The sequence below is a fragment of the Rhinolophus sinicus genome, chromosome 14 (genome assembly GCF_057876585.1).
Source record: "Rhinolophus sinicus isolate RSI-liver-muscle chromosome 14, RSI-T2T, whole genome shotgun sequence".
NCBI lineage: Eukaryota > Metazoa > Chordata > Mammalia > Chiroptera > Rhinolophidae > Rhinolophus > Rhinolophus sinicus.
Window position 1 is genome coordinate 183544844 of NC_142514.1, and position 17680 is coordinate 183562523.

At 49.4% G+C, this 17680-nt stretch overlaps 1 protein-coding gene across 2 annotated transcripts; it reads right to left on the reverse strand.

The window, feature by feature from the left end:
- Positions 1 to 43: 43 nt before the first annotated feature.
- Positions 44 to 5050, reverse strand: CTSF (cathepsin F). 2 transcript variants are annotated; one of them, XM_019737929.3, is made up of 14 exons: positions 4748 to 5050; positions 4434 to 4532; positions 4068 to 4152; positions 3918 to 3979; positions 3667 to 3742; positions 2975 to 3088; positions 2712 to 2857; positions 2528 to 2624; positions 2368 to 2448; positions 1515 to 1634; positions 1371 to 1435; positions 1169 to 1259; positions 696 to 754; positions 44 to 613 (listed from the first exon to the last, which is right to left on the reverse strand). In XM_019737929.3, the coding sequence occupies exons 1-14, from the start codon at positions 4955 to 4957 to the stop codon at positions 539 to 541; spliced, it is 1380 nt and encodes a 459-aa protein (XP_019593488.3). In that variant the 5' UTR covers positions 4958 to 5050; the 3' UTR covers positions 44 to 538. The 2 variants fall into 2 exon arrangements, with proteins under 2 accessions (XP_019593488.3, XP_074192838.2); XM_074336737.2 differs by lacking the exons at positions 1169 to 1259; positions 1371 to 1435 and adding an exon at positions 1025 to 1129.
- Between the last annotated feature and the right edge of the window lie 12630 nt (positions 5051 to 17680).

Sequence of the window (17680 nt, forward strand, 5' to 3'; positions counted from 1 at the left end):
ATGACCCCTCCTTGCCCTCAGGGACTGAGTCTTCACACCACACTGGAGCTCAGGACACCTCTTTATTGCTGTTAGAAAAGGGTTGTTACAACAGTTTGTCTAGACATGGAAGGGAACACTGTCCCCAAACCCAGGCGGACCAGAATTGATAGCATGAGACAGAAGGAAGCCGGGGCAGGAAGCCAGAGCCCGCTGAGGACAAGCTGGATTTAAGGCCACAATATCTGCTTCCCTCCTGCTCCTTGCCCGAGCCCAGGGTTCCTGCCCCGGCTTCAGCTGCCCAGACATCACCCTTCACCCCAAGGCCATCTTAGCGACCACAATTCAACAAAGGTGCAACTGGAGAACTTCAGAGTGGGAGTGGGGGGAAGGGGGAAGGGCTGTACCCCTGGTCCAGTGCCCTTTGCTCACCCTAAGGTACCCGGTGCCCCTCCCTCAGCCGGCCGTGCCTCCTGGGGAGGGGCCTGGATACACAGCTGGCCATGCCTCCTGGGGAAGGGGCTGCTTTAGTCAGCGCCAGGTCCTGAGCTGGATCGCCTCAGTTCACCACCGCCGAGCTGGCCATGATGTTCACACCACAGGCCCCGGACCCACGATGCAAGTAGTAGTAACCCTGGGAGAGGGCAGGGGTTTCGGTGAGGGCACGAGGGCAGGCTGCGGGTGGGAGGGCCAGGGGCCAAGCAGGCATCACTCACCTCCTCGCCCCAGTCAGTGCCCCAGCTGTTCTTGATGGCCCAGAAGGGAATGGCAGAGCCTGGGAAGCAGTGCAGAGTAGGGAGTCAGGGGCCCCCAATTCTCCAACAGCGCCCCAAGCACTCTGCACTCTTCAAACATCTGCTGTGGGCCTACTGTGTGATTAGGAAAAGAGCAGGAAAAAAGACAGGCCGACCTACCACCCTTCGGAGACCTGGTGCGGCTCTGAGGCTTGGAGAGGGCACCCACCCACCTGCATCTAGCAGGCTATTCATCTGTACAGTTCAACCACCTCCACTTTCCTGTCCATAGAGGGGCTGGATGATCCCACCTGGCCCACAGCCAGAGGCAGGGGTGAGGACAGGGTTCCTAGGGCTTCCCCAGACTTCCCCCACTAGAGGTCCTGAAATGCTGTGGTCCAACCTCTGTCTGTGACCTGGGGCAGATAGGCAGAGTGGGGGTCAGCAGAACTCACGGTTGCCGTAGCCCACGAGCAGCACAGCATGGTCAATGAACCAGGGGCTGCAGAGGGGCCGCAGTGGGCGGGAGATCCCATGGCGGTAGAACTGGTGGGAGAGAATAAGCAGTAGGAGCGAACTCCAAGGAGAAGTGCAGGAGGAGCCAGCAAGAAAAGAAGCTGGGGCAGTGGGGCTGGGGCAGCGGGGCTGGGGCCTTACCTGCATGCCAAAGGCGTTGATGGCGACAGAGACGGGGCCCTTGTTGGCCAGCCAGGCCGCCAGCTCTGACACGGGAGGGGCAGCGTCAGGAGCATCCAGGCCCCCGCCCCTCCTGGCCTGTCCTCACCCCCACCTCTCACTCACTTTGCTCATTCTGGCTTAGCTCCACTGAGTCATTGATGTAGACCTTGACCTTCTCTGCAGAGAAGTTGCAGGTCTGCAAGTGGCCATGGTAGCTGTAGTCGTCCTCTGTCTCCAGCCCTCCTGGGGAATAGTGGGGGGCAGATTGGGGAGTAGAGAAAAGGTGGACCTCTATTACTATATACTTGTCTTCTCCTGGCCAGAGGCTGTGCTAAGCCCCTTATCCACCCCAGGCCGCCACAGGCCATTCTCAGAGGGATGACACAGCTAAGGCTCAGGGGGGTTGAGGAAAGAACCAGCGAGAAATGGGGCAGAGATGGAACTCAACTCCCAATTTCTGACTCCTCAATCATCCCAGCTTTCCTGGGATTCTTGACTTTGGCTTGCTTGGGCTGCTCTGACTGTGCTCCCAGGCCAGGTTCCCAGACAAGTCTCTATACAGCCACCTGCCCTCGGCCCTTCATCCTTCTATCCTTCTGCCACTGCTGACCTGAACTGCCAATTTAGGTCAACACCTCTCCTCAAGGGTGAGGTATATTGCTACCTGGTAAGGAACGTTCTAGAAATACAGACCTCCAAGTCGCGAGAATACCAAGACTCCCTGTTAGGCACCAGGAACTTTACACATATTTCCTTACTTGATACTCAAGGCAATCCTACAAGGTGGGCATGAGCCCCATTTCACAGATGAGGCAACTGAGGCTCTGAAAGCTGACTTGCCCAAGAGTCAGCCTGAAGACTTGAACACTCCCATGCTTACAGGACTCCCATGCTCATGTCTCTCCCTCTCATAAAGGGACCTCTTGTGGAGGGAGAAGTGGCTTCTGCTGCCCCTCCTGACCCCCTCAATGCATACCCAGAGTCTTTATGGCCGAGTAGGCGTTGGAGGGTAAGCCGCCCAAGCAGGCCTTGTCCACTTTGTCACAGTCCACGAGCTCTAGGAGACAGAAGGTCAGTTCCCAGGAGCCCTCTGGAGGGGCTGGGCTGGGGACAGGGAGGTAGAGCAGGAGGCTCACCCTGTTCAGAGAGGGAGAGCAGGTCCCCGTGTTTCAGGAACCACTGGCCCTCCACGTTGCCTGTGACTGAGAAGGCCCAGCAGGAGCCACACATGCCCTACAAGAGACAAGCAGAGTCAGGCTGGGTCCCTTCCCAACCGCAGGGCAATTCTCGCGTCCCACCCTCACTTCTGATGGGTCCAACCTGGTTCTTGACTTTGGTGACAGCCCCCTTGTCCCTCCAGTCCCACTCAGGTGGGGCAGGGTCGTTGATGGACTTGGCTAGGCGCATCTTCTTTCTGGGCTCCTCTTTCAGGAGGGGGTTCAGGTAGATGGTTCGGAACTCCTCCTCTGTGGGCAGAGGTGGGCAGGGGATGGGGCGGGGGAGAGTATTCTAAGCCAGCCCTGGCCGGGGGCCTTGGGAGGAGGCCCCGTCTCTTCCATGAGAGCTCTTGCCACCACCCCTACCTGTGAGGTCACTGAACTTGGTGACCCCATACTGAGCTGTGCCACGGTCCAGGGCCTGGATCTTCTGCGCTCGCACCATGTTATTGACAAAGACGGACATGCGCCACTGGGCTTCTGAGAACCAAGGAGCAGGAGAGGAGGGGCTGGGACCCCAGGCAGATGATAAAAGGAGGGGCATGTGGGGCTAACAGGCAGAGGTTTCCCTGGGGAGTAGGTGGGCTCTGGAAGCTCTTTTCAAAGACAGAAACCTGGGGCGGGTAGGGATGGGGGGCCAGACCTGCAAGTGATAAGAGTGGGAGGTGTGATCAACTTTTGGGGCCAAAATGGGGTGATGACTTTCTCAGGTGTGAAGGCAGAACGGGAACTCCAAAGGGAAGCTCCAGACAGGAGGTCAAAGGGAAGGCCACCATGCCAGGGGACCTCCAGCAGAGGAAACTGGCCTTTGCCCCACCCCACTCTACCCAGAAAGATGGAGGCCCATGGTTTCTGACCAGGAAAATCAGACAGGATAAGGGGCCAGGTCTCTGAGGTGGCTGCCCAGTCCTGGGAGGCTGGGCAAGAACGTGAGGATTTAGGGGTCCTTGAAAGGATGCACTACCTCTTCTGTCCTTCCCCTCCCCAACACCAAGGTGCCACATTGGGGAAAGGCCTTGCTCTGACAGGGACAGATATAACCAAGGCTGAGTCCTCACCCTCCTTTGTTTCATATGTCCGATTATAGGTGGTGACGAAGTCCTTGAAGATCGAAGCCATCTTCATAGAAAGGTCCTGGAAAGGCAGCGGGGCCTTTATAAGGAGTCCTTGTCAGACTGACCAGGGAGCCCCAGGCTAGGGTGAGGGGACGAGAAGGGAACAGGGCAGCAGCCAACGAGAGAGAGAGAGAGAGGGAGAGAGAGAGAGAGAGAGAGAGAGAGAGAGAGAGAGAGAGAGACAGGCTCCTCACCTTGGGCAGGGGGTCCATGTTCAACAGTGGAAGGAATGAACTGAAAGTCTCGTTTCTGTCATCTGGATAGAATTGGAACAAGAAATCAAGGCTGAAGCCTGAATGAAGTCTGATCTGGGCTATCCCAGCATCCTGGGGCTGTCCCAGCACCTGTAATCTTGGTATCCACTGGGCCACAGTCCCGCCTCAGCAGCATGTGTTTTCCCAGCTCATCGAGGATTTCGAAGGTGCAGAGCTGAAGGTAGAGGAGGAAACCAGTCTGGGGTCCTTGGCTAGGTGGAGCTGGAGGCTCCTCAGATGACGATCACCCCCAAGGCAATCACCTCCACAGTAGAGAGTGAGGCACTGCCAGCATCCGGACACCCTCCCTTTAAAGCATGGTCTCTGGCCTCCAGGGCCGGGGAAGTAACCTGGGTATCTATTGCCTCAGATCCCTTCCTTTTGGCTTGACCCATCTTCCCAAGTGCTGCCAGACTCAGCCAGGGGGCAGGCAACTGAGGAAGTCCCATCACTCACCAGAGTTTTCTTAGACACAGGGAGCTGACACACCATGGGGTCATTGCAGGGCGGCTCCTCCAGCGTCGCCTTCAGGGAGTACAGCGACCCCCGGCCCGTCTGGATGTAGGGGCGGGTGGGGTGGGTGAGGCGGGCACAGCCACGCCCTCTTCAGCCCGTTTTCCATTGGCCCCACAGCCCCACCGCACCTCCTCTCCTTCCCCAATCACCAGACGTTCGTGTCGCAGCTGTCCAGAGCCCCCACCCCAAGTCTCGGCCTAAGTTCCCATCCCTCGGACGACGGCCCCGCGCCCCCGCCCCTGGTGCATCCTCACCCGACGGACGCGACCGCGCACGGTTCCCAGCGCGGCCCGCGCCCCCGCAGCCCGACCGCGGTTGTACATCTCCAGGGCGAAGCGGGCGGGCCCCAGCAGCTCCGAGGACGCGGCCTCCCAAGACTGAGCACCAGCGGCTCGGCCGGGAGGGGCTGAGGAAGCGCCCGGGAGCAGCCCCAGCAAAGACAACAGGGGCAGCCAGGGAGCCATGGCGAGGGTGAAGCCAGCGGCCAGGACGAACCGACTGACAGACGCGCTGACTAACCGACAGGGCGGAGCAACCCCGCGGCCAGAGGCCTGCGTCCGCCAATGGGCACCGCCCCAGGGCGCCTGCGCACTCGCTTGTTTACGCGAGGCACGTGGGGCGCGCTGGCAGCGCTGGACTGGACCCAGCTCAGCGGTGCAGAAGCGCGTCTGCGAGCGCGTGGCCCGAGCCCCAGCCTTGGAATAATCCTCCTAGGTCTTGGAGCTGATGTTTCGGGAGGGGAAAGGACGTTGGCCTGCGAATAAAAATAATATGTATTGCATGTTTATTATGTGTTACGCATTAATCGTCGTAGCAATCCTGTGAAGATGTGATCCCAATTTAATAATTGTGGAAAAAGAAGCTCAGAGAGATTAAGTGGTTTATCAAACATCTGATAAGTGATAGAGCCGGGCTTGAACCCAAGGAGTTGGCCTCAGAGCCTGGGTTTACAAACTCGATCCCTCTTTGAGGCCCCTCTTCTCATCAGCAAAATGGCAGATGCTATTCCCTGAACTGGTAGTGCCTCAGGCTGTTGGAAGTTCAAAACACAACCATGCAAACAAACGGGACCATGCAAGCATTCGGTTCTCAGGGCCCAGTAAGAGGAGGCATGAACAGTTATTAGGCATAGTGCTGCCTACTGGACTTCACAATCTAGTGGAGTGACAGATGAGAGAAAAAAAGAAATTTTCCAGTTGGGGGAGAGGAAACAGGGAAGAGAGAGTTTAAGGGAATTGGGGAAATCAGAGAAGTGGATGGAGAGTTAGTTTGGGATTAGATAGTAGGAAGAACTGATATTAAAGATTATTGAGTCCAAACCTGACTTTTTACAGCAGCAGAGGCTAGAGAGGTTTAGTGCCTTTCTAGCTACTCAGAATTAGTGCTGAGGCCAGCTCTGAGCTCCCAGCTGAGATCTGAGAGGGGAGGGCCTGTGGGATTCTGGCTGATGCTGATCTCTCCCCGCTTGTTCCCTCCCCAGTTTAAGCTCCTTGAGGCTTCCCTCCTCTCTCTTACAAGAGACAGCCCAGATCCGTAATGTGGCTCCTAAGGCCCCTTAAGATCCAGTCTAGCCCTGGTCCTCACCCCATGTTCACTTGACACTCAGTCTCACTATTTGCATCTCCTCAGAAATTCAAGCTCTTGCACAACTCAGAAACTTCACACTGCTCTTCCCTTGGCCAGACACTTTTTAGCTCTCAGTTTGGAGGTCACTTCCTCAGGAAAGCATCCCTGACTTCCCTCCTCACCCACCTCCCCATTGCCCCTGGCTGGGCTCCTGGGTGCTTCCTCTGGATGCCTAGCCCCATGAACTTCCTCTCACACTGAACTGCAATTTCCTGTTCACTGTACATGTCTTCCACTAGGTCAGGAGTTTGTTAGGTCAGGGACCTTATTGTCCTGTTCACTGCTGTTTCCTCAGTGCCTGACAGACTAAACACCTGCTTGATATCTGTTTGTTGAATGAATTAATGACTCTCTTGTCATGCTCTGGAGTGGACGTGATGTCGCCCAACTGTTGTTTAATTCATAGCTTCACTTTCTAGAAGGATAAAGGCTGTGACTGTGATCCTCATGTCCTGGCAGAAGAATCTCAGAAATGCCCACCATCACCCAGGACCCCTACCTGTGTCTGTGGAAGGTCACATACGCATGCTCACACACTTTGTCTCCTAAAGATCTGAAGAGGAATGAATTTTTCAAAGGGATTTCTAAGGCTCCTGCCAAGACAGCAGACTTTTCCTAGATCTGGGTTTCCAGAGACCCATGTTGGCATCATTTTTGGCCTTAATGAGAAACAGTGAGATACAGTTTTCTAACTTGACTCCCCAAGATAAAAGAAATCTTTTTCTGGGGCTGGAAGATCAGAGACAGATTAGAAAAGGGTAAAATCGCAGGCTTTAGAATCAGACTGACTGACCTGGGTTCTGATTCTGGTTCTGCCATTTCAAATTGGCTGTGTGACTATGAGCTAGTTACTTCCCCTCTCTGCACCTTTTTGTAGAAATAGGAAGAGGAATCTACCTCATTTATCACATCAGTTCTAACTTTCTAGCAAAACAAAAACAGAAAACACTTGCAGATAAATTCCTAAAGTGAGAGATGGAAGTCCAGGTCTTTGGAAGGGCCCTGAAAGAGAAGGCCAATAAAGCAAAGCTTAGGCAGCTGGGCTTTAACATACCCTGGAGGTCTCAAAGAGGGATCTACTGTCCCTGGAAATTTGGACTTGGAAATTTGTAGGAGCACTTTTGGTTATCATATTAACGAGGCTCTTCTGGTCCTTAGCAGACAAAAGCAGAGATGCTAGACATCCTTCAATATTTAGGACAGTCCTACATTACCGAGAATTGTTCCGTGTCCTGCACAACTTTCTAATGTCCCACTAGTCATTTACAGAAGTGGAAAAACCTGTTTATAATGATCTTCACAAAAAGCCTTAACTCTGTTATGTATGTAAAAACATAACATTATGTGCACAGTATTAGCATACACTCAATTTTCCAGGAATGCTACTGACGTGAAAAATCAAGGGAAGAATTTTTCTTGTATGAGTTCAGGTCTTTACAAAGGATATTTACCATTTCAGAAGCTCATGTCTCTGAAGGCAACGTGCCTGTATGAGTCCATATTTGGAGCAGTCCCAGTTCATGACAATCACTTCATTATGTCTTCTAGTGTGAGCGTGAGCAGGCATGTACATGTGGAAATGCAGATTTCATTTTATTTTTCCTTGATTTTTAAAATTATGTGGGTCAATAGGATATTATCTATGAACTGTATTTCATTCATTTAACAATTGACCGAGTGCCTACTATGCATCAGGCACAATCTAGATTCTAGAGGGTGTGAAGAGGCATTGTAAAATATTTGTTAAAGTGACATGTTGGATCTGACATAGTTGAGATCCACTGGTAGGCTGACCTGGGTTTTAAGCCGAAATCCAATCCCATCTACTACTATGTGACCTGGGACACATATTTTCACCTCTCTGAACCTCGGCTTCCTTGTAGGGATGTGTGTAGATTACATGAAATTACGCAGCCCTTTGTAACTACTCAATGAATGATAGCTGTCAACATTATTATGTTGATCAATTCCTTTATGGCACAGGTAAAATAACACACTTTTATCTTTCTTAAATAATGCCTCAAACTGCATTACTTCTGCCAACCGAGTGTAAATGAACCAGGAGGCTTTGGCTAGAAATAAATGAAAAAGATTTATTCAAGGGTCTCAGAGTTTGCAAGCTGGAAACACAGCTAGGTAATACCCAGAGTGTTTCGGAGAAGAAAGAAAAGCTGAGGGTTCTTAGAGTAAAAAATACATTCTTGAGAAGAATCATTGCTGCATTCTTGGCCTCTGGACTGGTCCGAGCTGGTTCCTCTAGATGATGGGTGGTCTGGATAATGGATGTAAGGTGGTCGGATAGTGAACACTCTTTCCTTAGCCTTTCAGGAAGTAATCAGAAGGTTATCTGGAGGTTAGATGTACATCCAGGCATTGATGCAGGACTGGGAAGTTCAAATGTTTAAGCTCCTAGTCTAGTTAAAGCAAGAACAGAATCATTTCCTCATGCCTCAACCTACTTGATTTTAGTAATTTAGCAGCTTGACTATAGAGACTCCATTTTATTTCTTCAGCGCACTCTATTCTTCATCAAGCAATCTTTTTTGAGGCTCCCCCTCTCCCTCCCACCTCTAAGTTGTCTAGAATTCTCAGTAATTTATCAGTTCGAGGGAACCAGCGGTGAGGCTGGTTTCTGAGGGCACAGGCTGGTCTGACCTCTTTACCCGCCAAGCCTGGGAACTGGAGTCCGGAGACCATTACCGTTTGACTTCTTGCCGCCACACGGTGGCGCTGTTGAGGCTTGGTCCTCCTGCCCCTTCCGAGTGTCCACCCAAGCCCTAAAAGAACTCGAGGGGTGCTCTCTCGGTGCCCTCTCACCTCCCACGCAGCCACTGACCTCCAAACCGCAACTGCTGGACTACGGAGGCAGGGACAGAGAAGACTGCAGCATCGCTGGACGAAAATCAGCCCTAATCTACATCCTGTACATGCAACTAAAAATTAAAATGGAGAGACCTGGCCTCTGAGCTTCACAACACCTACTTGACACCAACTCTTGGATCTCAAACTGAGCCCAAACTGCATATTGTTTTCACCCCCAACACACTTCAGGAATCCCCCATGTCTGTTACCCCAGTGGTATCATATACCATATGGCATCACTATTACCACAGTCGTTCACTCCAGAAACCTGAATTGTTCTTGATTCTTCTCTTTCCTTCATGTCCCACATCTAACCCATCTCTAAGCCCTCCAGATTCTACCTCCTGATGTCTCCCAAATTCCCACGGCCACCACTCATGGCCAAGCCACCATCATTGTTTGCCTGACTGGATTCACTCTTGCCTCCAATAATCTACTCTCCACGCAGCAGAGGGACCTCCTTGAATGCAAACTGGACAGTTGTGGGTAGTGATGATGCGCAAACTAGATCCCCTTTCAGGAATGGACCTGGTATCCAGCTACTGGGAGTGCTGCCCTCTGCTGTCAGTCCCCGCCCCCTCCCCAGTTTGGGGTTTGCCTTAAGAGTCATGCCCCCCCCCCCCCCCCCAGTGAGCTGCATCTAATGACAAATCTAAAGGGCCATCCCAGCTTCAGAACTTCCCGATCAGGGGATGTGTCCACTGAGACTGCATGGCAGCTCAACTTCTCCTGCCCAGTGTTGCTTCCTTCCCTTCTCTTCCCTGGGTGTTAACCCTGAGAGCCCTCCCTAACAGACCTCCTGCCTGCCAATCTCCATCTCAGGTCAGAATCTGTTTCCCAGAAAGTCCAACCCATGACAGACCATGCGACACCCTGCACTTAGAACAAAATTCAAACTGCGTATCATGGCCTGTAAGGCTGGGCACCACTGGGTCTCTGCCCTCCTCTCTGAACTCATCTCATGCCTCTCTCACTGCCCTTCGCTATGCCCCTGCCACAGTGACCCCCTTCCTGTCCACAAACTAAGCACTTTCCTGTTTCAGGAACTTTGCATTAACTGTTCCCTTTGCCTGGGGAGACTTCCCCTTTCTGTAGGGGTCATGTTCCTTGACAGCTGTCCAGTCTCAGCCTAAATGCTATTTCTTCAGAGTAAGGACCACTCATCTAAAGGAGCCCCCCTCCCTCTATCTCAGAACACTGTATCTTTCAGCACTTATACTCTGTCCTTATTTTGCTTATTCCCACTGGACTGTAAACTTCTGAGACCAAAGACCTTGACTGTCTTACCTCCTCTGTTTCTATTCCTGGGATGCTTGACCTTCCAGGCCATTTTCTCCATCAGACACCAGAGGCCTCTGAGCTTTCCAGGGGCTGTGATAATGTTGGAGACGGGGGGAAAAAATTGAGTCTAAAATTTTTCTATTTTTTCAAAATAGAAATTGCTATGTACTTAATTCAATTCCTACAGGATAAAGTCATGTTATGCTTCGTGGAGAGCTCCTTAATCACCAGAGCCTGGTTCCTCTGAGCTAGTGGCCTCTAAGACTCTGAGAGATTGAGTAAGTGGTCTAAAGTCTACAGTGAATTGCCCCCAAAGCCTGTGCTCTTTCCTCTGCATCATGCAATCCACACTGGGCTCCCGACTATCGACTATCGGTGCCTCATCTCCTCATCTATAAAATAGGGGCTAATGTTGGTCTTTACGCAGGTTGTTGTGAAGAATAAAGGAGTTAATGCCTGAAATACCCTTGCAGCGGCCTGACATGTAGTAAACTCTTCAAAATATTAGCTGTTTTTGAGGAATAGGGTGAAGAAATAAAATGGAGTCACTATAGTCAAACTGCTAAATTACTAAACTCAAGTAGGTTGAGGCACAAGGAAATGATTCTGTTTTTGCTTTAACTAGTCTGGGAGCTTAAACTTTTGAACTTTTCAGTCCTGAGTCAATGACTGGATGTACATCAGACCTCCAGATAACCCTCTGATTACCCCCGAAGGACTAAGGAAAGAGTATTCACTATCCTGACCACCTGACACCCGGTATCCAGATCACCGGTCATCTAGAGGAACCATCTCAGACCAATCCAGAGGCTAAGAAGGCAGGACTGGTTCTTCTCAAGGATGTACTTTTTACTCTAAGAAAGAACTCAGCTCTTCTCTCTTCCTCGGAACACTCTAGGTATTGCCTAGTTGTCCTTCCGGTTTGCAAACCCTAAGACCCTTGAATAAATCTTTATTGTTTATTTCTGGCCAAAGCCTCCTCTTTTTGAGTTTGTTTGACATTGTTATTGTAGTTGTTATTATATCATGAATCCCTCACACTTTTGTGAGTAGTTTCCATTGAATTGTTTATCCCTGGCCAGGATATACCTGATGATCCCTGTCTCAGGTAGCTCGGATTGCCATAACAAGACCACGAACTAGTGGCTTATACTACAAACGTGTATTTCTCACAGTCTTAGAGGCTGGTAAGTCCAAGATCAAGGCGCCTGCAGATTCAGTGTCTGGTGAAGGCCCTTTTTCCTTGTTTGCCATGAACCGCTTTCTTGCTGTATCCTCATATGGTGGAGAGACAGCGGGCTCTGGTCTCTCCCACTTTTTATGAGGGTGGGGGCCCCAATCTCATGACCTCATTTCACCCTAATCACCTCCCAAAGGCCCCACCTCGGAACCCCATCATTTGGGGGTTAGGGCTTCAATATATGAGTTTTGGAGGGACACACACATTCAGTCCACAGCCATGCCTAACTCAGTGGTATTAGGTGAACTTTGTATTTAGTGATTAATAGCTTTTTGTTTTTTAAGTGCAACTTTGGTAAAATTTTTAACAAATCACTTCTATACATATTTTAGGCCAGATTGATAGTTTCCAGCTAAAACAGCCTAGAAAAGGACAGATTTGAGACATCAGAGCAACTACACTAGACATGCATATACAGATATGCTCTTCAAGGAGGATTCCGATCTTCAGCAGAATTTCTGTGGAGTCTAACAGAAAAAAAAGTTTGCCTTCCGTGGATCTCCACTTGGATGCCCTGCAGGCACCCCAGACATAACCTTTTCAGGGCTGAACTCATCATTTTCCCCCACCTCCATTGCACCCCATTCCCACCGAGCCCTCCATCTTCCCATTCTGTGTCGCGCTCCACCAGAGCAAGACATACAGGAGGCGTCCTTGACTCTCTTCCCTCATTCCCACCCAGTCAGCACCAAGCGCTGCCAAGTATGCCTCCCTCCATGCTCTTCACCCCACTGCAGAGGCTCAGCTCCCGCTGTGGCAGCCTCCAGCCTGGCAGCCTCCTGACTGTCACCCACGGTGCAGTCAAGTGTCACCTCTCTGACTAAAGCCTGTTAAAACCCCATTATTTCTCAGACCTAATTCCCAAGCAATCTCCACCTGGTTTTCTCCAATCCAGCCACACTGGGCTCCTCAGACCCAACAGGCACATACCCATCTCAGGGCTTTTGCACTTAGTCCGGCCTAGAATGTTCTTTCCCTGGATATCACACAGCCCTTCCCACTCTTCCCAGTGTTTTTTCCCAAATACCCCCTCCTCTAATCCCACTATTTAAAATCACCACTCTCTGCCTTTTCTATTGCCCTTTTTTGCTTTTTTCCCCACACTATGTGTCACTATTTCACATACTATTTGTTTTACCTGAATGACTGTTTGTCTCCCCCAGCGGGACACGAGGGATCCTAGTCTGTATTGTTCAGCGTGGCATCCTTGGCACCTAGACCAGCACCTGGCACAGAGCGGGTGCTCTGTGCTATTTGTTGATGAATACAGGGCTTCCCACCGCCTGCAGGACTAAGCCCAAACTCGACCTGACCCCGCCCCCCTTCCAGCCTCCCCAGTTCCAGGAACTGTGAAGGCTGGTTAAGGCCAAAGTGTGTGTAGTTCTTCCACATACAACATGCCCATCTTCCTTTGCTCCTTTGTTCATCTCTTCTTCTTTCCTCTGTCACCACATACCTGACAATTCCCACTCAACCTTCTAGACTCTAGGCCCCCTCTTGGGTGTGGCCCCCTCCAAGAAGCCCACCCATCCCTGGCTCTGTTGAATGTCCCTTTTGGGGGCTCCCACTGTACCTTTCCCTTGCCATATTATTGAAATTACTTTCTCCACTAAACCTTAATCTCCTTGGCAACAGGGGTGGGGTCTCTGGTTTCCCCACCCCCCTCTCCGAAGCAGAGTGTCTGACGCCCAGAAGGAGCACCTGTGCTCTGGGCCTACAGGAAGAAGGATGTGAGCTTCAGAGTCACGGCTGGGAATCAAGCTGGTGGGGAGAAAACCTTATTTCCTCAGGGTACAGGCAATAATGAAAGCCAAAAATGAAAGCTTATTCTGCTTCTTCCCAGGGGCCTCAGCTGGGCAGACTTGTTTTCTGTATTTTATGATAAAATACCCTGTCATGGTTAAGAGCATGTACTTGGAGTCAGACCTCTGGGTCACATTCCAGATTCTACCATGTTCCTAGCTGTGTGACCTTGGGCAAGTTACGTAACCATTCTGTGCCAGTTTCCTCATCTGGACCTTGAAATAATAGTAGCAGTACCTATCTTATTGCATTCCCATGATGATTAAATGAATTACTGCATGTAAAAAGTTTAGAACTGAGCCTGGCACTTAGTAATTACTATATAGGTATTAACTAATATGATTTAAATTGCCTTTCAAAATAAGTTTAAAAAGCGAGTCAACATAAAGAAGTGTTTGGTAAACGATCAGATAAGGAAAAGGTGGGCCAAACACAGAAACCATAAGGCTAAGAGGGCTGTAAGCTTAGCGAGTCAGAAACACCTGGGCTCAAATCCGGTTCTTGCCGGCACCTGTGTGCCTTTGGCACTTGGCTTCTCTGCCCGTCTCAGCTTCTCAGAGTGGCCAGATCACCAAAAGCCAATCGGCTTGTTCAGCAGCTCGATGACCAATTGGCAGAATTACCAACTTTTTTTTTTTTTTTTTTTAATCAAGTTGTAGTTTTACCTCTGGCCTTGCCCTTGACATTTTGTAAGCAAACAAGCATTCCTTGTCAGCCAACACTTCTGCCACTTCTACTGCTCCTGCCCTAGCAACTGCTCAGTCCCTGATCCAACGTGTCCCACTGCTCCTACTCCCACCCTCACTACTGTCTTTGTCCCCATCTCTGCCCCTCCTCTACTTAAAAACATATGTAAATAGGGTCAGCCAGGCCTTTTCTGGGTGTTCATGGTGCCAAACTATTTTCATAATACTGCTGAGACAATATTTGCCTTTTCTACCCTCACTCTCTCCTGAGCAGAGTGTTTTTCAGGGGTTACATGGCCTCTGATATTGCAATGGATGTATGCAGAAACAGGTAACCCAGTTGTCTGTCTCCTACTAGGCCAGACATTAAAGAGATTTGCAAAAGAGTAAGACAGCTTCACTTTACTACACTTTTTTGTTTTGTTTTGAAAGCTTTTTTTTTTTTTTCAAACTTTTTATTTATTTCAAGTGTGTTTCTCCAGGCCCCATCAGCTCCAGGTCAAGCAGTTGCCTCTTTCCAGTTGTGGAGGGCGCAGCTCACAGCGGCCCATGCAGGAATCGAACCGGCAACCTTGGTATCATGAGCATCGTGCTCTAACCAACTGAGCCAACTGGCTGCCCCTGAAAGTTATTTTTTATAAAAATATATTATTTTGGTTAGCATATAGTGGGATTAATGTTACTTTAAATAACTAATAAGTGTATTCTACATATGCAAATGAATGAGCCATTCCTTTAAAGTTGTAGCAAACAGGGAAGATATTGGGCTTTTATGAGCTTGGGCTCTGCCCCAGCCAATCATCCCAGACCAGATTTAAAGTATTGTCCGACAGCCTCTGGATCTAGGGCAGGCGCAAAACTAAAACTCCACACAAATCCTCAGTAATTTAGAGAATCAATTTTCATCCAGTTATCCTAGAGGCCCATTTCCCCAAAGGGAGCTAACAGTGCCTTCTCTTTCTTTGCAAGACTGTTGTAAGGATTAAATGAAATAATATCCTTAAAGCACCTGAGCTCAGTGACACTTAGCAAACAGTTGGTTTTCAATACAACTGAGTCTGCTGGGATGGAACCAGGGGCCTCTGGCTGCCTGGAGGTGTGGGGACAGAGTCCCAAAGAGCAGTTTCCAGGCTCTCGGCCTCATGTGGAAAGGTGCTGGCTCGAGTAGTAGATGGCTATCTGCTGTGGCTGGTTGGCCATCAGCTGCTACCTGGTTAGCCATTAGCCACTAATATAACTGCCGTGGCTACGTTAGTGGGTTGGTTGGTTGGCAGAGAAGTGGACTGTGGATTGCGGATCGGGTGGCTACTGCTTCCTGTGTCTCCAACCCAGCCACCAGCGAGAATATAGTGGTATGACTCCCCTATCTATAGCTCCATTGGTGCTCCTTTTTGGCCTCACCATATCCTGCATTCTTGTGGGGGAGAGGGACCAGAGTCCCCGCATGACAGGAGGCTTGGCATGGAGCAGGGCCACCACTACAGCCAGACCCCCCAGGGCACAGGAGTTGAAGTTCCCAGACCGGTTTAAGTCGTGACTCCACCACTTCAGATGCAAGTTACATTCTACTGATTCTTAACTGAATGAACATGAAAAGAACTTTGTAATCAGGAAAATACAGATGAACAGTAGTTATCACTATGATGACATTCACCAAACCCATATAAACAGGATCAGTGGTGGGGGATTGCCCAGCCATGGGTTTAAGTCTGGAACTTGGGGAAAGCTGGTCCCAGGATTAGTTTATTACGCAACGTGCTTTGGAAAATGCTGCACCAAGTTTCCTGTCTTAGTCCTTCTGGGTGTGTTTGCTTTTTGAAGGGGCTGATGCTGTAGCACAGCGATTAGCAAACTACCGCCTGAGGGCCAAATCCGGCTGGCTGCCTGATTTGGAAATAAAGTTTTATGGGAACACAGCCCTGACCATTTACTTATGTATTATCTGTAATTGCTTTCACATGATGAAAGTTAAGTTGAGCCTTGGGACAGAGACCATATTGCTCACAAAGACCAAAACATTTTACCAATTTTTTTTACAGAAAAAGTTTGCCTACCCCTGCTACAGCGTCTCTCACCTGGGTTATGTGTGACTTCTGGAGAATGCAGCAGTATGCCTGGAAAGCCATAATATAAATGCTAAATGTAGCATATCTTTCCAGAGGGCCAGTTTAATTCAAAGATAAGTAATTTCAGGCATCATTTTTATATTAAAACAAGTATGACATATTACGGAGTAGAATGCAAATTTTGCATGAATTTCAAAAATAAAAGACTTTTAAAGAAATTTCTCTCATGCCTTTTTTTTTTTTTTCAAAGATTTTATTGGGGAAGGGAAACAGGACTTTATTGGGGAACAGTGTGTACTTCCGGGACTTTTCCAAGTCAAGTTGTTGTCCTTCCAATCTTAGTTCTGGAAGGCGCATCTCAGCCCCAGGTCCAGTTGTCGCCGCTAGTTGCAGGGGGCTCAGCCCACTATCCCCTGGGGGAATCGAGGAGTCGAACTGGCAACCTTGTGGTTGAGAGCCCGCGCTCCAACCAACTGAGCCATCTGGCCACCCAGGAGTTGAGTGGCAGCTCATGACTTCATTCTAGTTGCGGAGGGTGCAGCTCGCTGTCCCATGTGGGAGTCAAACCTGCAGCCCCGTTGCCCAGAGCTTGTGCTCTAACCAACTGAGCCACCCATCCGCCCTCTCATGCCTTTTAGACCAGCACTGCTTCCCTCTACTCCCTGCCCGGCTCCCCAAGCCCTCAGACCTGATCAAGATGCTTGTTATGTTCCTCCATTCTAAGAAGTACTTGGGTGAAAAAGTTTGGGAAATGCTGTTTTATTGGAAAAACCAAACAAAGTAGAAGTTTATATGCCAGCAAATGGTGAATGGAGGAGATCTGAAGTGTTCACATTACCTGTGCCAGCAGGTGAGGCAGGCCATGTTTAAGAGCTCTCTTACCATATCTCACAGAATCAGTACACCAGGAAGACACATGTAGGCTTCTGGGTCAGAAAGACCTAGGCTTCAGTCCTGGCTCACCAACTTACTACCTTTATGACCCTGGGTAAGTTACTTTACTTACCTGAGCCTTCATTTCCTCAGCTGTAAAATGGAGATTAAAATACATAACCTCACAGGTGGTGAGGAGTCTAAGGAATCATGCAAGGAAAGTGTTCTGCCCAAGGTAACGACTAACGTGTTAGCTAAATTTCCTGAATATACAAAGAGCACTGAAAAACCAAGAAAACAAAATAGTCAAACCAATTGAAAAGTGGGCAAAAGGCATGGGCATTTTACAGAAAAGGAAACATAGCTTTTAAACACGTGAAAGGTAGGTTCACAGCAAAATTGAGAGAAAAAAATAAACATGTGAAAGATGCAACTTCACTCATAAATGAGAACACAACTCAAATAAGATACAAATTTTCACCTACTAGCTGATAAAGATTAAAAATGTGGTAACACTATTATTGAGAGTGGGCAAAGAAGCATAGTCATCCAATGTCGATGACAACGCAAATTGTTACAACCTTTGTGGAGGGTACCCAGTAATATCTATCAAAATTACAAATGCTTATGCTTAGACATAATTCCACTTCCAGGAATTTAAACTATAGAAATAGTTGCAATCCTAAATAGATGAACAAGGACGTTTTTAGAGTGTTGTTTTTGTTTGTAAATGTCCAATAATAAGGGACT